Source organism: Mus caroli, unplaced genomic scaffold (assembly GCF_978045245.1).
Source record: "Mus caroli unplaced genomic scaffold, Mus_caroli_1 scaffold_13, whole genome shotgun sequence".
In the NCBI taxonomy this organism is placed as follows: Eukaryota; Metazoa; Chordata; class Mammalia; order Rodentia; family Muridae; genus Mus; species Mus caroli.
This window is the reverse complement of record NW_028227268.1, coordinates 53,395,001-53,414,028: the sequence shown is the minus strand read 5'-3', so window position 1 is coordinate 53,414,028 and position 19,028 is coordinate 53,395,001. Positions and strand designations below refer to the sequence as shown.

At 47.6% G+C, this 19,028-nt stretch overlaps 1 protein-coding gene across 1 annotated transcript in view; it reads right to left on the bottom strand.

Moving 5' to 3' along the window:
- Dnah2 (dynein axonemal heavy chain 2) overlaps positions 1–16,303 on the bottom strand; it is a 130,776-nt gene extending 114,473 nt beyond the window's left edge. The window contains exons 1-3 of the mRNA XM_021176049.3: positions 16,195–16,303; positions 14,137–14,316; positions 1,596–1,654 (exon numbers count right to left, since the gene is read on the bottom strand). Coding sequence (XP_021031708.1) covers positions 1,596–1,654; positions 14,137–14,302 — 225 coding nt within the window. The 5' untranslated portion in view covers positions 14,303–14,316; positions 16,195–16,303. The remainder of the gene's footprint in view (positions 1–1,595; positions 1,655–14,136; positions 14,317–16,194) is intronic.
- Positions 16,304–19,028: the final 2,725 nt, after the last annotated feature.

Below are 19,028 nucleotides of genomic sequence, written 5' to 3'. Positions count from 1 at the left end.
AGAGAAACCCTGTCTCGAAAAACCAAAAAGATAGTTGTGAGCCATGTAGGTACTGGGAATCGAACCCTGGTCCTCTGGAAGAGCAGAACCACTGAGCCATCACCTCTGCCCAATCCCACCCACTCTTAGTGATGCTTTACCTGTACAGAGCTCTAGCTTAAGGCAACACTGCACGGTTCCGTGTCAGCTTTATGGTATTTATCACAGGGATAGCATGAGAATGAAATATGGCAAACAGCAAAATGACTAAGAGTAATGGTTTAACTAGGGTGCATAGGTCTAATGGAACACTGGATGGCTACTAAACGTGGTGTTGGGAGACTCAGGCAAGAGGATGGAAGATTAAAGGCCCTACTAAGCTGTGTAGTAGGACCCTGACTCAAAAAGATCAGAGCTACAAGCCTGCAGGGGTGGAGGCACACCTGTAATTCTAGCACTAGGGAACCAGACAAGAAGACAGCAATCTAGCTTGAGCTATGTAGTGAATGTGAGGTTAGCCTGAGCTACGAGCTCTGCTTGTCTGGCTGCATCATCTGGCTTTAGGTCCCCGCACAATGGGAAGGAGAATATTATATTTGCCTGGGGTTGGACCTTTATGATCTTTTAGTTTCTTTTTCTCTGTTTGTTTTCCTTTTGTCTTTTGGTTGTTTGAAACAGAATCTTTTTTTTTTTTTAAGATTTATTTATTTATTATATGTAAGTACACTGTAGCTGTCTTCAGACACTCCAGAAGAGGGCGCCAGATCTCCTTACGGATGGTTGTGAGCCACCATGTGGTTGCTGGGATTTGAACTCTGGACCTTCGGAAGAGCAGTCGGGTGCTCTTACCCACTGAGCCATCTCTCCAGCCCCCTGAAACAGAATCTTGATGCATAGCCCAGGCTGACTTTATCCATATATAATCCTCCTGCTTCAGCTTCCCAAGGGCAAATGTGTGCACACATTTCAGTTGGCAAAAAAAAAAAAAAGTTGGAGAGATGGCCCAGTGGTTAAGAGCACTGGCTGTTCCTCCTGAGGACCCACATGGCAGCTCACAGCTGTCGCTAACTCCAGTTCCAGGGGATCCAACACCCTCACACAGACCTACATACATGTGGGCAAAACACTAACGAACATAAAACAAAAATAAACAGTGAAAAAATTTTTCAAAAAAGAATGCAAGGTTGCCACCCTACTCACCCCCCTACATAACAAAGGGCAAGGTTAAGCTCTGCTTGGAAGAAAACACTGAATGTCCATTTTGCACAGTGACTACGGCAGTCATGAGGTCCTCAGTCAAAAGACAACAGCAGAAGGACAGAGAACGCCTGAGAAATTACTATCCGAGTAGGACAACATCTACCCGCTTATTCAAGTTGTTCAGCTGTCCACGATCACAGTTGTAAGTCCAATCAAAGCTGACCCAAGGCTGGGGAACGAGAGAGGTCATCTCAGAGGCCTTGTCCTGGGGGGTGGGGGCTCAGATCATCTGGTCCTTTACTCTCGAGCTGGCTTTGGGGTGAGGGGAGAGACAGGCTAGAGAACCCGCCTGCCATCTCCTGGCACTCACTCTTTGATTGGGAAGGATGCGATCGCTGGGGGAAATGCAAACCTACCATGTCCATCAGAGAAGTGCTGAGTTCTGTAGGTTCCTCAGGTTTCTCCAGTTCTAGCTCTGGGGAGAGAACATCAAAGATAGGAGCCATATTACCCAGCAATCCCACTTCTAGTACCCAAGTGGCCTGAGAGCTAAACTGGTGTGGCCTGTTAACATCTGTTTCAGCGTTGTTCCCAGTGCGGGAGTAGAAATGGGTGGGGGAGCTGGGCCCCAAAGCACACACCTCCCCCCCCCCCCCCCCCCCGTTTTATTATATGTAAGTACACTGTGGCTGTCCTCAGACATCCCAGAAGAGGGCATCAGATCCCACCACAGATGGCTGTGAGCCACCATGTGGTTGCTGAAACCTGAATTTAGGACCTTTGGAAGAGCAGTCAGTGTTCTCAACTGCTAAACCATCCCTCCATCCCCCAAGGCGCACACCTTTAATCCCAGTACTTGGGAGGCAGAGGTAGGTGGATCTGTGAGTTTGAGGACAGCCTGGTCTACAAAGGGAGTTCCAGGGGACAAATAGAGCTACACAGACAAACCCTGTCTCAAAAAAAAAAGGAGAAGGAGGAGGAGGAAAAAAAGATGATGACGAAGCTAGCACAGGCTATAGCTCAGTGGACCAGGGCCTAGCACACATAAGGCCCTGGGTTCCCTCCCTAGGCCTGAGGAAGGAAGTGGACGGAAGAGGGGCAGATGGTGCAGGAATAGCCTGTGTCCATTTAAGCTATAGCTGGATAAACAAAATATTGGTACACATCTACAGTGAACTACTAGAAAATGAAGGTAAAGCCCATGCTACAACACAGTTGAACCTTGAAAACTTTATTCTATGCAAAAGAAGCCAGACATATAACAGCATATTATTGTGTGATTCCATTTACATGAAATGGCCATCACAGAAAATCTACAGAGAGAATGTAGATTAGTCAATTCAGGATCTGAGGGAAAGCTGCTAAAACCAAGGCTCTCTGCACAGAGTCAGCTCTTTCCTAGTATATACAAATGTTACAGGATGTCTGAAACTGTAGTTAGGGTGTGGCTCAGCCCTTGGCACATACCGTTAATCCCTTGTCTGGAATTCAGACATGCCCTGAGTATACATTTTTAATCCCAAACAATGAAGGTAAAGTTAGTTTGTAAAAGGAAGCACCCATGTTTGAAAGTGATGTTTAATTGAGTGGCAGACAAAGGGATGAATCAGAGAAAATTTTGACAGAATAGGATATGCCCAACTCTCATGAGAGTTAAAAGCACTGGCTGTTTTAGAGGACCCAAGTTCAATTCCCAGCACCCACAGAGCAGCTCATAACTGTCTGTAACAACTTTTTGTAGCTCCAGTTCCAGGGAATCTGACCCCTTCACACAGACATACCTGTAGGCAAAACACCAATGCAATATAGATAGATAGATAGATAGATAGATAGATAGATAGATAGATAGATAGATAGATAAGAAAACAAGGATACTTTTACATAAAAGGCTGTGGGTTTAATGCCCAGCAACACAAAACAGTGAAGCCAGTGATCAGTCATTTAAGACAGATGTGTGGCTCATGCTTGTAATCCAAGCACTAGAGAGGTTTAGGCAGGAGAATTGCTCTGACTTCCAGGTCAACCTGAACGACAAAGTAAGTTCCTGTCTCAAAATAAACAATATCGGGGCACAGTGACAGAAGCTGGGGAATGATACAATTTTAAGCACTGGGTGAGACCTGGTCTCAAAAAATAATTAAATAAATGAATAAAGAGTGGGGGGAGTCAGGCGTGGTGGCACACCCCTTTAATCCCAGCATTTGGGAGGCAGAGGCAGGCAGATTTCTGAGTTCAAGGCCAGCCTAGTCTATAAAGTGAGTTCCAGGACAGCCAGGGCTAAACAGAGAAACCCTGTCTCGACCCCCCTCAAAAGAAGAGTGGGGGGGAAGGGGGGGTCTCAGGCGATAGTGGGTGTTTGTCTGTCCTGTGGGCGTGAAGACCTAAACATGAATCTCTAGAACCCATGTAAGAGCAGAATGCTGTAGTCCAAGCTTCTGTAATCTCAGGTTTAAAAAACAAAACCAAAAAACCGACAGAAAAACAGAGACAGGAGCATCCCGTAAGTTCATGCACCAGCTAGTGTGGTGTGTGCAGCCAAAAACCCAACAAAGACACATTGTATCAAACAAGGTGGGAGACAAGGAACAAAGCCCTGGGTGGTCCTCTAACCACCGCTGCACCTATGGATTCATTGCAATCACTTATCCAAATGTAAGCAATGCAAATGTACTTTAGTCCCCTCCCCTAAGTCCCCTCCCCCTTTTTTTAACTTTTAAATATTTATTATATGTATGTACACTGTAGCTGTCTTCAGACACCCCAGAAGAAGGCATCAGATCTCATTACAGATGGTTGTGAGCCACCATGTGGTTGCTGGGAATTGCTCAGGACCTCTGGAAGAGCAGTCAGTGCTCTTAACCACTGAGCCATCTCTCTAGCCCCAAAGTCCCCCACTTTTGAGTACCTATCAGCTTGTCTTTTGGTGTTTGGTTGGTTGGTTGGTTGGTTGGTTTTTTGGTTTTTTTTTTTTTGTTTGTTTGTTTTTTTTGGTTTTTTGAGACAGGGTTTCTCTGTATAGCCCTGGCTGTCCAGGAACTCACTTTGTAGACCAGGCTGGCCTCGAACTCAGAAATCTGCCTGCCTCTGCCTCCTGAGTGCTGGGATTAAAGGCGTGCGCCACCACGCCCAGCTTGTCTTTTGATTTGAGCCTCTCAGGGGGTGATCTTTTTTTCAGCTCTACCCAGATTCACCCTCTGTCTGTACACACACACACATACACATTGCACTGGTTAGCTTTTTTGTCAACTTGACACAAGCTAGAGTCACCCGGGAAGATGGAATCTTAATTTAAAAAAAAAAAAAATTCCTCCAAGGGCTGGAGAGATGGCTCACAGGTTAAGAGCACTGACTGCTCTTCCAGAGGTTCTGAGTTCAAGTCCCAGCAACCACATGATGGCTTATAGCCACCTATAATGAAATCTGGTGCCCTCTTCTGGCCTACAGGCATAGACACAGGCAGAATGCTGTATGCCTAATAAATAAGTAAATATATCTTTTTTTAAAAAAAAAAAAATGCCTCCAGCCGGGTGTGGTGGTGCACGCCTTTAATCCCAGCACTCGGGAGGCAGAGGCAGGTGGATTTCTGAGTTCGAGGCCAGCCTGGTCTACAAAGTGAGCTCCAGGACAGCCAGAGCTATAAAGAGAAACCCTGTCTCGAAAAACCCAAAAATAAATAAATAAATAAATAAATAATAAAAAAAATGCCTCCATCAGATTGGCCTGCGGCAAGTCTGTGGGAGGATTTGGCTGACTGATCCCGGGCAGTACCAGCCCACTACTGTAGGTAGCCATTCCCAGACAGGTGATTCTGGGTTGTATGAAAAAAGCAATCCAAGAGGCTAGAGTGATGGCTCAGCATTAAGAGCACTGGTTGCTCTTCCAGAGGACCCAAGTTCGATTCCCAGTACCCACATTGTGGCTCATATTCATCTCTAACTCTAGTTCCAGGATGACACTTTCTTCTGACCCCTTTATAGTACACAGACATATGTGCAAGCAACACTTCCATACATTCAATACATACACACACACACACATACATACATACATACATATGTACATACGTACATTTATACACACACCTACATATATACATACATACATTCATACATACACACAAACACACACATAGTACATACATGAATAAATAAGCAAGCAAGCTGCGTGAGGCAAGGTGAGCAGTCTCTAAACATCATCTCCCCATGGTCTATGCTCTGGTTCTTGCCTCCAGGTTCTGACCTGCTTGGCATCTCTCAATGACAGACCTTTCCCTCCCTAGGTAGTTTTTGGCCTGTGTCAAAAAGTCAAACCAAGACACATACATATATGCATAATACATACATTATACACATTAAATATACATACGTTAAATATACAACACTAGGAGGAGGAGGAAGAGGAAGAAGAGGAGGAGGAAATAGACCCAGGAAGCATCTGGCACCAATTTGTCAAGGTACTTAAAGTGGCTTTCTTTTGGAAGGATAAAAATGTTCTAGAATTGGATAGCATTGATGGTTGCACAGCTTTTAAATATGTCAAAAAAACAGTGTGTTGTATGCTTTAGGCTTCAGTTTCTTGAATGTGGGTTGCAACCCCATATGGGACTGCAAAACAGAACATGGGCACTGGAAACCTTTGACAACAGTAAGAGGTTTTCTGATGAAAATTAACGTAAAGGGCTGGCAAGAGGGCTCAGTGGGTACAGGCATACACTGCCAAGCCCGGTGCTCTGGGTTTGATCTCTGGGACCCACATGGTGGAAGGAGAAAACTGACGCCAACAAGCTGTCCTCTGACCTCTCTTAAACACTGTGGCACCTGCACGCCACATGCATACTCGGAGAATAAATAAATAACAATAAAATGTAATAAAATCTTTTTTAAAAAACCAAACTCATAATGAACCCGAGGTATGTCTGGCACCCATCACCATCACCCACACTATATTCTGCAATTTCACCATGGCCTTGGTCCTCAGCACATCACACACACACACACACACACACACACATGCACGCGCACTGCACGTACCACCAACACATCGCCAACAAATACCTCCTGAAACACCTCAGCTCAGATTGGAGACTATTGTATGTTATGAACTGCAGGGTTTTTTACTGTACACACCAAGTTTTCTGTTCTTATAAAAACATAACGGTTTAATTATAGAAAACAAAGACCTTAATATTTTCCTGGCATCTCTCCTCGGCATGTAAGTATCAAATTAGTGTATCTTTGGATTGTGTTGTATTAACATGTTTGATTTTTAAAATTGCTGTTTGAAATCTCGGAGTGGCAGTGCACGTATTTACACGGTCCCAGTGGAGGGAGAGCAGGGGTAGGAGAATCAATTCCAGGCCAGCCTCAGCTGCATTAAATCACCTGAAGAGCACACAATAGCACGTAGGAGTCATGGGGTGCTGAGTCTCTGTGGGTTCAAGGTCAGCCTTGTCTACATAGTGAGTTCCAAACAAGCAAGGGCCACAGAGTGAGACCCTGTCTCAAACTATACATACATACGTAGGTACATACAAACACGTACTGCTCTGGCAGAGTTTGATGGCCAGCACACATGTCAGATGGCTCACAACTGACTGTACCTCCAACTTCAGGAGCTTTCTACAGCTCTGGTCTCCTTCAGCCATGCACTCACAGGAACAGGACCCAGACCCAGACCCACACGCACGCACGCACGCACACCATAAGAAGAAAATAAATATTAAAAAAAAAAGAGCTAGCACAAGCAAGATAACTCAGCATCTAAAAGCATTTGCCCTTAAGCTTAGCAATCTGAGTTCAATCCCAGGAACCCACAGTGGAGAGAGAATAACCCTGCACACAGGTGCAGTGACACTTGTGCACTTACACAGGCACACATACATAAAAATAACAACAGCAATAATAATGTTAATAGTCATAAAATAACACTAATAAATAAAAATGATGTTTAAGCTAGCTGGAGCAAGATGCAGGTGGTTTGGGGAATGAGAAATTAGAATTAGGAGTACTGCAACATTTAGGTTCTACTCTCTGCCAGTCCTCCTCCTGCACAGAGAAGTTAGGGCCCACCCTTCTCTTATCCCAGGCACTCCACTCTGCCACATCTGCCCTGGGGTCACACAAACCTACACTGGTTCCCTGCCTCGGCATTTTCTGCTCATGCTAGAGACAGGACAAAACCAGTAGGTTTCCCATTCTTGGGGACTGGAGGGAGGAAGGGACAAATGAGACAGAACTGAAGACTGGGAGCTAGGACGCGGTTCATGGCGAGGGGGAGTAGGCTGGATCCCTTGAGAGCTAATGGCTTTCCATTTTTCACTCAGGACTGTCCTCTGAGCCACATGGTCACCATCTTCAAGAGTTCAGCTGGGCTTGCTTGCTTGCAAAACATTACCCCAGCTGGGACTGTTGACCTGTGGTCTTCGCTCATAAAAAACAGAGAATGAGAGGTGGGGTACCTAAGCACCTCGCCACTTCCTTTAACCACTTGTTTGCCATTCTGCCCTAACTGCATATGACCTGGGGGTCTTGGGGAAAGGCTAGAGTGTATAAATGGAGAAGGGCTAAGGGAGAGAGGGGCTCTATCTATGCAGCTATGGGAAAAACATTATCCCTGTTGAGTAAAGACCATCCCCAGATGGAGGCCTCCCACTCCTGTAAGTAACTCCTCACTTATGCTCAGTAAGACAGACCACTAAACCCAGGATGAACTCTGCAGGCATAAACCTTGGTTTGTGTTAGGACCCTGGAGGGAGACATTGCTTACATTTCCCCAAGGGAAGAAACTTTAGCAACGGGAGACCAAGAGGGAAACTAGGCAACCACTGAAATAAACGGGTTTTGTCTTCCCTAATACAATTGAGACACAGGCATGCAATGCCGCCAGGTGTGGTGGCACACACCTTTAATCCCAGTACTAGGAGCAAAGGCTGTGAGTTCGAGGTCACCCTGGTCTACAGAGTGAGTTCAAGGACAGCCAGAGACACCCTGAGAAACCCTGTCTTTAAAAAAAAGAAAAAGAGGGGCTGGTGAGATGGCTCAGTGGGTAAGAGCACCCGACTGCTCTTCCGAAGGTCCAGAGTTCAAATCCCAGCAACCACATGGTGGCTCACAACCACCCACAACGAGATCTGGCACCCTCTTTCTGGAGAGTCTGAAGACAGCTACAGTGTACTTACATATAATAAATAAATAAATAAATAAATAAATAAATAAATAAATAAAAAGAAAGAAAAAGAGCCGGGCGTGGTGGCGCATGCCTTTAATTCCAGCACTCGGGAGGCAGAGGCAGGCGGATTTCTGAGTTCGAGGCCAGCCTGGTCTACAAAGTGAGTTACAGGACAGCCAGGGCTATACAGAGAAACCTTGTCTCGAAAAAACCAAAAAAAAGAAAAAAAAGAAAAAGAAAAAGAAAAAAAAAACATGCAATACCTCAATAGCACATGACATTCATGTCATGGATATATGTAGAAAATTAAGCAATAGTAGAAGATACACCCGGGGGCTGGAGAGATGGCTCAGTGATTAAGAGCACTGACTACTCTCCCAGAGGTCCTGAGTTCAATTCCTAGCAACTACATAGTGGTTCACAACCACCTTTAACGGGATCTGATGCCCCATTCTGGTGTGTCTGAAGACAGCTACAGTGTACTCATAAATAAATCTTTAAAAAAAAAGAAGAAACTGGGCAGTGGTGGTGCACGCCTTTAATCCCAGCACTTGGGAGGCAGAGGCAGGCGGATTTTTGAGTCTACAGAGTGAGTTCCAAGACAGCCAGGGCTACAACCAAAAAACAAAAAACAAAAAAAAAAAAAAAAAGAAGGAAGGAAGAGGAGGAGAAGGAGAAAGAGAAGAAGGAGAAGAAGGAGAAGAAGGAGAAGAAGATACACGCCGCGGCAGGCCAGCAGTGGGCTCTAAAGAAGAAGAAAGCCTAGAGATGTGAGCAGGGCTGTTATCATGGCTGGGGACATTGGCATGGTTTTCTCTTCCGCCTGGAACTGTTCATGATCCTTTATGCACAATCCATGGTGTCAGAAATATGTTGAAGTTAGAATTGCATGGAGCTTAGAGTGTAGGTCAGAGGGAAAGCCTGTGCTTACCAGAGCAAGATCCTGAGTTCCAGCTCTAGAACAGGACAGAATAAGATTGAACGTTGTAAGACCATCTGTGACCCAGGGGCTGGGGATGCAGCAGAGTTGGTGGAATGTTAGCTTCTCCATGAAGCGCTGGGGTCAATCTCCAGCTAGCAAATGCCTGTAATCCCAGCACTGCGAAGATGGAGGCAGGGGGGTCAGAAGCTGAGGGTTGTACTGGCTGGGTCTGACTGCTGGCTAGAGTCATCAACAAGGAAGGAGCTCAGTTGAGGAAATGCCTTCATCAGATCCAGCTGTAAGGCATTTTCTCAATTAGTGATCAATGGGGGAGAGCACAGCCCATTGTGGGTAGTGCCATCCTTAGGCTGGTGGTTCTGGGTTCTTTAAGAAAGCAGGCTGAACAGGCCATATGAAGCGCATCAGCCCTCCATGGCCTCTGGATCAGATCAACTCCTGCCCCGAGGATCCCGCCCTACTTGAGTTCCTATCCTGACTTTCTTCATTGATGAACAAGACTGTGGAAGTGTAAGCCAAATCAACCTTTTCCTCTCCAACTTGCTATTTGGGCAATGGTGTCTCATTGCAGCAACAGAAACCCTGCCTAAGACAAAGGTCAACTTTGGCTACACAGGAGGTTGAAGACCAAGGTGGCTTATATGAGATCCAGTCTCAAAAAAAAAAAGCAATGTAACAAAAGTTTGGAATGAAATCCCTGGCTCCCATTCCAGAAAGCTCTAGAACAATAATTAACAACCAGACTTTTATTACTGTATTTCTGCAGTTAAATATATGAATATTTATAGTAAGTGGCTTGAACAGATCATAAATACCTTTGTGTCAGCTTAGGTTAGGTTTCGCCACCAAATAAGTTTATACGCCAGACTTTATTGGGGTGGAAACTTGCAAGCTCGAGGTTTCAGGATCTTTTTGAATATGTGATTTGTGTCGGGGTGGGAGCGGGCACAGAGGTGCCACCGTGTGTGTGTGGCTGTCAGAGAACAGCTTGTAGGAGTAACTTCTTGCTGTCTCCCGTGTGCGTCCTAAGTATGGAACTCAGGCGGTTACACTTGGAGGCAGATACCTTTAACCTCTTAGCCACCTTCCTTGCCCCTTGTTAGAGTTTGAGGGGTTTTTGTTTGTTTGGTCGGTTGGTTGAGGGGTCAGGGAGGACAGGATTGAGACAGGCTATCTCAGTATAAGGAGCCCTGGAGCGGTCCTGGACTCAACTTGTGGTGATATCAGGCTGACCTCAAACTCACAGAAATCCTCCTATCTCTGCTTCCCAAGTGCTAGGATCAAAAGCTTGAGCCACCACGCCCAGCTAGAGTTTTTGAGAAATACAGAAAAAGGAACTGTAGACCTGATTATAATTTTTTTAAATAGTAATTGAATGAAATGTAAGGCAAAAGGCCTGAGGGCTCCGTGTGTGGCTCAAAGGAAGGATGGATGCTTAAAGCCCAGGGTTCACCTCCCAGTGACATGAAAAATAAAATTTCATTTTTAAGCTTTCATTTAATGTATGTTTTGGTTTTTTTTGTTTGTTTTTTTGCCTGTGTGTATGTCTGTGTACCTGGTGCCTATGGAAAACAAAAGACAGCATCAGATCTCTTGAACTGGAGTTACTGGCAAATATGAGCCACCATCTCGGTGCTAGGAATCAAACCCAGGTCCTCTGGAAGAACAGTCAGTGCTCTTAGTAGCTGAGCCATCTCTTTCTCTCTCCACACACATACACACACACACACACACACACACACTTTTTGTAATGTATGAGGATCTAGAGAGTGAACTCCTTGGTTAAGAGAATGCCCTGCTCTTACAAAGAACCGAGTCCCCATTTCCTAGCTCCCACACCAAATGGCTTACAACCCCTGTAACTCCAGCTCCAGAGAATAACAACAGTCTGGCTTCCTGTGACAGCACACTCATGTGTACAAATCCACACTCTCCACACACCCACAATTTAAAAAGCCTTTACAAAAAAGTATTTCTTTAACCAGTAAGAGTTTTTTAGGGCCAGGCATGACGTCACAAGCCTTTAATCCCAGCAGGAAGAGTTCCGTGAGTTCAGGCCAGCCTGGTCTACTTAGCAAGCTCCAGGACAGGAAAGACTACATAGAGAGACCCTGTTTCAAAACGAACAAGTAAAAGGGGGTGGGGGGTGAGGTCTGGAGAGATGGCTCAGTGGTTAAGAGCACTGATTGCTCTACCAAAGGTCCTGAGTTCAAAAATCCCAGCAGCCACATGATGGCTCACAACCATCCATAATGAGATCTGACGCCCTTTTTTTGGTGTTGTCTCATCTATGATGAGATCTAATGCCCTCTTCTGGAGTGTCTGTAGACAGCTACAGTGTACTTACATATAATAAATAAATACATAAATACATAAATACATAAATACATAAATAACAGCCGGGCGTGGTGGCGTATGCCTTTAATCCTAGCACTCGGGAGGCAGAGGCAGGCGGATTTCTGAGTTCCAGGCCAGCCTTGTCTACAGAGTGAGTTCCAGAACAGCCAGAGCTACACAGAGAAACCCTGTCTCGAAAAAAAAGAAAAAAGAAAAAACAAACAAACAAACAAATAAATAACAAATCTTGGGGCAGGAGCAAGTGGAACCAGAGCAAGCAGAAGTCCTGAGTTCAATTCCCAGCAACCACATGATGGTTCACAACCATCAGTACAGCTATAGTGTACTCATATACATAAAATAAATAAATAAATCTTAAAAAAAAAAAAAAAAGAGCCAGGAGTGGTGACACACCCCTTTAATCCCAGCACTCTGGAGGCAGAAGCAGGTAGATCTCTGTGAGTTCAAGGCCAGCCTGATCTATAGTTCAGAGAAAGTTCAAGGATAGTCAGGACTACATAGAGAAACCCGGTCTGGGGAGGGGACGGGGGAGAAAAGAAAAAAAGAAAGACAGGTTTTCTGAGGTATAGGAAGACTGGTGCATCCATTTTGAAACATTTTTCTCTTTGTTTCTCAGAAGGTTCTCCAAACAATACCTTCCCTGCTGTCTGCCCTAGCGCCTGGTACCAGGCTTCTTGAAGCTAGTCAATTTTAAACTGTTTTGAACTGAGCACATGAGACATCAGAGATGATAATATTGCACGTTTCTAAAAGGCTAAACATAGATCCTAGACTGGGTTCATGGGCCTTTCCCTAGACCTGCACTTCATCTCCTAACCCTTAGTGGCAACACCAGTAAGGAGCCAGGAAAGGTGCAGGTCTACACTCCCACAACTTGGGAGACTGAAAATAAAAGGTCAAAAATTCAAAGCAAGAGCCAGAGTTCAAAGCCCTCCTGGGACACATAAGAAAACTCCATCTCAGTGTGAGTGAGTGCCTGTGTGTGCGTGTGTGTGGCTAGCACACCCACAACCCTAAGCCTATCCCCACTATCCCATTACAGTGGATTCTCTCTGGGGATACAGCTCCGTGGGAGAGCACTCGCCTAACATGCATGAGGCCTTGGGTTCAGCCCTCAGCACTGAAGGAAAAAAGAGACACGGGGATGGATCAGCACATAAGGGTAGTCACCACCAAGCCCAACCACATGAGTGTGATCCCTGGACCCCATGGGCTGTGAGGAAAGAAACAACTCCCACAAGCTGTCCTCCAACCTCTACATATGCACCATGATATGAGCAGGCTCACCCACCCCTCCACAAAATAATTAAAGAATTAGGGGCTGGAGAGATTATTCCATGGTTAAGAGCACTGCTTTCTCTTCCAGAGAACCTAGGTTTGATTTCAGCAGCCAAGTGGGGGCTCACCATCTACACTGGAGCTCCAGGGGAATCTGATGCTCTGGCCTCCACCAGATATTTGGCATGAGGTGCTCGGACAAACATTCAGGCAAAACAACCATACATATAATAAGATAGTAGTAGTAATAATAAAATACTTATTCAATAAAAGTTTAGAAGTCAACAGGAGAAGATTCTATTTTTCTTCATCCTTACAGGACACTAGCAGTACCAACAAGCCCCGTTTTAAAAGGTGAGGTCTACACCTGGCTCACAGCCTCAGGCCGTTGGACAGGATCTAAAGGGAAGGCAACCGACAGCAACCAAGACCCCCAACCCCTCCAACCACTCTGGCTCCAGGATCAACTCCACAAGAGGCAGCTCTTTGTTCCCTCCATGTAGGCTTCTTTTCCTGTCACCCTGAACCTGAACCTCCACCATCCACCAAGTCTCTGCCAAGCTGAGGAAGAAAACACAGGAGCTTTCAACAGATGGTGGAACGCATCAGCCGGGCTTAGGAATCAAAGGGTGGCGAAGCAGGCTGGGTCTCCATGGTGATGGGCTTAATGGAAGAAAAACACTATTTGTTTTGCCACCCAGGGTGAAAATAGGAAAAAAGGAAGAGATCAAACCCTCTACAGTGGGGTGGGAACAACCAGAAACACTTGAAATGAGGAAGAGGCTAGAAAAAGAACTGGCTGGTGAATTCCTGGTACACTGATGGGAGATTTTTAAAAACAGAATAAATAGCGGGCTGACCAGGAAGAAGACACGTGCACATAACAAGAGGAAAGAAAAGAGAAGGATGGAGGCTCTGTGGAAGCCTTACAGATACACTATCACATCTGTCCTGCTTCGTGGTCCTGCTCCCTAGCCCCAAGATACTCCTGAGTTGGGCATGGTGGTGCCCCCCTTTAATCCCAGGGCTTGTGAGGCAAAGGGAGGCAGATCCCTGTTGAAGGCCAGGCCCGCCTGCTGTACCTAGCCAGTTTGAGACCACCCAGAGCTACACAGAGAGACCCTGTCTCAGGAAAAAAAAAAAAGCTCTCAAAAGCCTCTCTACTTCTGCCCAAGGTCCATTTCTAAGTCCCCTCCGTCCCAGCAAATACTCACCAGAGTCCTCCTTGCCAGACTCGGGCTCTGGCTCGTGACCATCAGGGAGCAGGGAAGCCTCTGTAGCTCCTGGGGCCGCAGTGGACTGAGGAGCTCGGACAACTCGGCCTACCCGGGCGCCTCCCCGGCCACCCACTTTTCGCTTCTTCTCGGCTTTGCTAGCCATCTTGAAGGCAAAACCTGCAGGTACACGGGGGCCGGAAGTCCACCTCCAGATCCCACCTCTAACCCAGCCTCCCGGTACACATGTTCCCTTCTGGACTCAGAAACTTGAGTGGGACACCTAAGATGATCATCTTTTCTGGGGGTACCCTGCTATACCCTCGGAGCATACCCAATAGAACATTGGCTCCCAAGGGTCACAGCTCAGTGGTAAATTGCTTGCCTAGAACGTGTATACAAGGCCCTGGGTTAGACTCCAAACACCCAATTTAAGAAGGGAGGGGGACCATGGAGTCCTCACTTCTTCCCTGGGATAACCCCAAACTCTTCACAGAATCAGGTTAAAAGTCAAAGCCCCGGGCAGGCTAGAGGGCTCAGAACGTTAAGGTGCTTGCCAACCAGTCTAAGGACCTGAGTTCAATCCCTGGGATTCATGTGGTACAGAGTGCACACGCACAAGTGTTCTCTGCCCTGCAAGTACACACCATGGCATGACACACACACACACACACACTCAAACTGCAAGTAGGGGAAATCAAGGTCTCATAGGCCATTAGGAATAAACAAATAACAGACACAGGAACTGAAAAGATAGCTTTCTGCTCTTCAGGACCACAAGAGTTTGGTTCCCAGGACCAGGTGACTCACAACTGTCTGTAACTCCAGTTCCTAGTGATCTGACTCCCTTCTTTAGGTACCTACACACCTTTGCATACATATATATGTACATATACATTAAATCTATATATATATGTAAAGATTATATATATGTGTGTGTGTGTGTATATATATATATATATATATATATATATATATATATATAAAATCAGAAATCGCACTAAGGAAGGGTATGGAAAATGTCTATGTTCACCCAGGCCTTCAGCCACACTACCCTGCAGTCTCCTGAATAAGAGAAGGCACAGTCCCCATGATTGCCACCATCGTCGCTGTTACTGTGTCAAGTCACTGAGGCAAACCCAGATGATTTTCCTATGTAGCTCCTCTCCTCCCCACACTGAGATCTCAGCAGCCTTAAACAAAGACGGCGTGCACAAGTCTCTTTAGTCTTTAATTGCTTAGAGGTGGGAGCCTGGTTAGTGTGGACCGAGGTTTCTTAGGCCTGTTGGTTGAGTCTATGCTAAGTACACAATTTCAGGTTCACCAGATTCCAAATGTCCTTAGGAACAACCAAGAAGGACAAAAGCCACCCAGTAATGCATGTCAAATTATGCAACGGTGAAAAAAAAGAAACTGAGGACATGAGGAAGACCCAGTGGGTAAAAAAAAAAAAAAGCAACTAAGTCAGGAGCATAGAATCTCCTGAACACACTGTAGAATGCTGGGCACTCCCTCTTCCTCCTCAAGAGCCTGGCAGCCACCTGTGGCTGCCTTGCCTCATCCCCACAGGCTGCCACAGGCATTGATCACCGGGTTATGAATTTCAAACTTGAAGGATTTGTACTTTGCTCCAAGGAAAAAACGTTCTGTTAGGCCAACAAATCAATAAAACCAACTACAAGAGCGCGGTTTCCTCCATCAGCCTCAGGGGGAAGCATCTAGCTCCCCTAAGCCTCACACTGGAGCCTCTGGAGACAGAAACCACACTGCAGACACCGGGAGACACTGTTCCAGCCTGGGGCTCACTGGGGTTACTGGAAATTCCTCAGGGCCTGCTTGCTCCTCAAACTGGTCACCAGTAGGCAGTCTCCCTCACAACTTCTTGCCCACACGACTGTTCCCCCTTCACTGCACCCTGAATTGCCCTTCTTCCTCTCAGTCACAAATGTTCCTTGCTCCCTTCTCCCCTTACAACCACCCCAGCTCGGCTGCTGCTCCTCCCCTACAGCTGCCCCCTTCTCCCCAGCATTCTTTCCTTCCCTCTGTCCCGACACACACCTCACAATGTCGACCCTCTCCTCCCAAGACAGACGGTTGGGTCACACCAACCAAGAAGCTGCCCCGCGTGGCCCTCCCAGGCCCGCGCCTGCATGCACGCGTCGCCATGGCAACTCGGGGCCCGGAGAGTAAGTGGCGGGTCTGCGGACACTGCGCAGGCGCACTGCTCCGCGGCCCCACCCCACGAGAGTCTTTCCCGCGTGGATCTGAGACTAAAGGGCAAGGGGGGGCGCGGCTAGGGTTTCGAGAGCTACTAAATCTGGGAGCCGAAGGTGCGGGGGACGGCTCCCGCCTGGATTTGAGGACTATGCTGGAAGGGCTGGGACTGAAAACAATGAGACACGGTCTCGCAGGATGTGGAAAAGACAGGGGGACCCAAACGCCCGACCCTGGCCCCCAGGTGTGTGGGCTCCGGCCTGCACGGGTCCAGCAGGTGGCGCTCGGGGTCCCGCCTGCGAGATTCGTTCACCTTCTAGAAAACTCTCCAGGATTTCCAAACAGCCAGGGCTGCAGCTGGGTCCAGGGGAAAAACCGGGGCTGGAGCACCCCTGCCCTCCCGCTGCTCCCGCTTCTTAGCCCGGATTGGGGTCTAGGATTGCTGGGAGGCACGGGGCGGGGGGAAAACGGGTGAAGGCTGGAACTGGAAATTTTTTTTTTTTTTAAATCTGAGGATTGGCTTTGAAAAGCGTTGCTGGTTTGGGGGGCAAACGAGAGGCGGGGACTCCCCTGGGGAAGGTGACCCGGCCTGGGAGGAGCTTTGCTCTCCATAGGAACAAAGGCTGCGTCCCAGAGCCGCTTGGAGAGCATTGGAGGGGCAGAACTGAGCGGGTGCTAGGGGGCGCTGCGTGTCCTGGTGGCTGGAAGGTAGAAAAGACAGCTGTACCCGAGGTCGCAAGACGCTTTGGGGAGACGTGGGAAATGCCACGAGGAAGCAGAATCATGGGAATAGGGAGGCGCCCTCCCTGCTTCCATCAATAGTGCCTAATTAAGACAAAGCCAGCAGCGAGCCCACTGATTACATTTCCATGAGGAGCTAAATTGATGACATTTTCTTTGCTGGATATGAAGAGATGCTGGCACCTCAGTTCTACCATTTTCACACCTGACAGGTCTCATTTTGCCGGAAGTGGCAGTCCCTGGTACTCCTGGAGACCAATGTATTTATCTACACCCTGACCCAAGCCACTACTTCCATAATCGACAATTCCTCTCTTACTTACACCAACACCAACACCTTCCCCGTTCGCCATGTAGCTCAAGCTGGCCTCAAACTCTCAAACTTTGAGTCTTGCCTCTGCCTCCTGGGTGCTGGAATTATGGGGGTGTGCCACCACATCTGGCTACCGCCATTATCCTGAAGATGAGTTTCTGAGCTCTGATTTGTGTGGTCTTTGGCCCAGCCCAGACTCCTTTTGCTGAGAGAGCAGGGACTGAAGGAAAGAGGCTGCGCCACACCCTAAAACCAACAGCTGCACAGCACACGGGGCTGGGATGGAACTTGTAGGTAATCTTCCAGCCAGATGGTAGAGAGGGGTGAAGTGACTGGTCAGAATCCCGAGGGAAAAGTCCCAAAGGACTGAAAATTTGTGGGGAGGCTTGGGATGGGGATCCTCAAGGGCAGGTCCATAAATCCCTCAGGGAAAGGAACTTTGCATAGACCCCTTTTTCTCTTCTGACTCCCCTCTCAACGGTGGCTGTGCCTAGGGATCCCAGCCCCCCACATTATGCTAAATAGGTAATCAAACATCTTGCTTTGCTAATTACTGCTCAATCCGATTAAACGCCGCTGAAGCTCATCAGCAGAGGTGGAGGTAAAGGGAAGGGGGGGGGGGGGAAACAGCCACAGCTGTGATGGGATGCTTGTCCCTAGGGGCTGTAGGGGACAGCTGAGAAACAGCCAGAGTAGCAAGTCTAAGCACATCCCAAAGGAAAGGGACTGAGCAGTTATACCCTGAGGTCGGTCCCTTAGCTTGGGCCACCCCAACTATAGGCGTTTCTCTCCTCCCAGAGCCTTATCACCCTCAGAACCCAGGCACCCGGCCATTCCCACAGTCACCCACACACACCCCTGTCCCAGATTTAATAAGGTCTGTTCTCCCACTGTCAATATTTGATTTCTCAGAGCCATCTCCACGGAGAAGAGGGGCCTCGGTCCTTCTTCCCCCCTACCTTGGTCCTTTTGGGCCCAGTCCTAGTCCCTTTGTGCTCCCAACCTTCTCTGAACTTACTGACTTAATGAAATGATATTAAAGTCTTAAGCAACTCCAAGAAGAATGGTTGCTATGGTAAAGGGAGTGGGCAGGACGCCTGGGTCCCTGAGGGGTGTAAGGGCTGAGAGGGAGAGGGAGCCAGAAGCTAAGACCTAGAAGTCACAGCCCCCCCACCCGCCGCCCTCCATCCCCCGTGGGTAATAGCAAACTTTGGATGAGGTAGGTGCCATACCTCTAGATCTTGGTGAGAAGCAGGGAATAAGGTGGGTGCTAGGAGAAGCTGGAAGGACAGATGTTCAAGGGCTCAGGGTCTCACCCGCCACTGGCTGACCTGAGTATCCATTAGGAGAGAAGGATCAGTGTGGGAGACAGGGCCTCTGTGCCAGCAACCGCCCTGCTGACCCTGCCCTGGACCAGTTCCGTGAGAACCAGAGTGGATTCTTCAACAACCCTGACTCATCTCTCTGCCCCCTTTCCCCCCCCAGCAGCCCCCCCCCACAGGTGATTTGTAGCTGAGCCCCCCCCCCCCACACACACACAGTGGCATGAGCCAGGAAAGAGTCATTCCATGACAAGAAGAACTGAGGGCTTCCAAAGAGAAGAGAACACAGGCCAATGGATGGA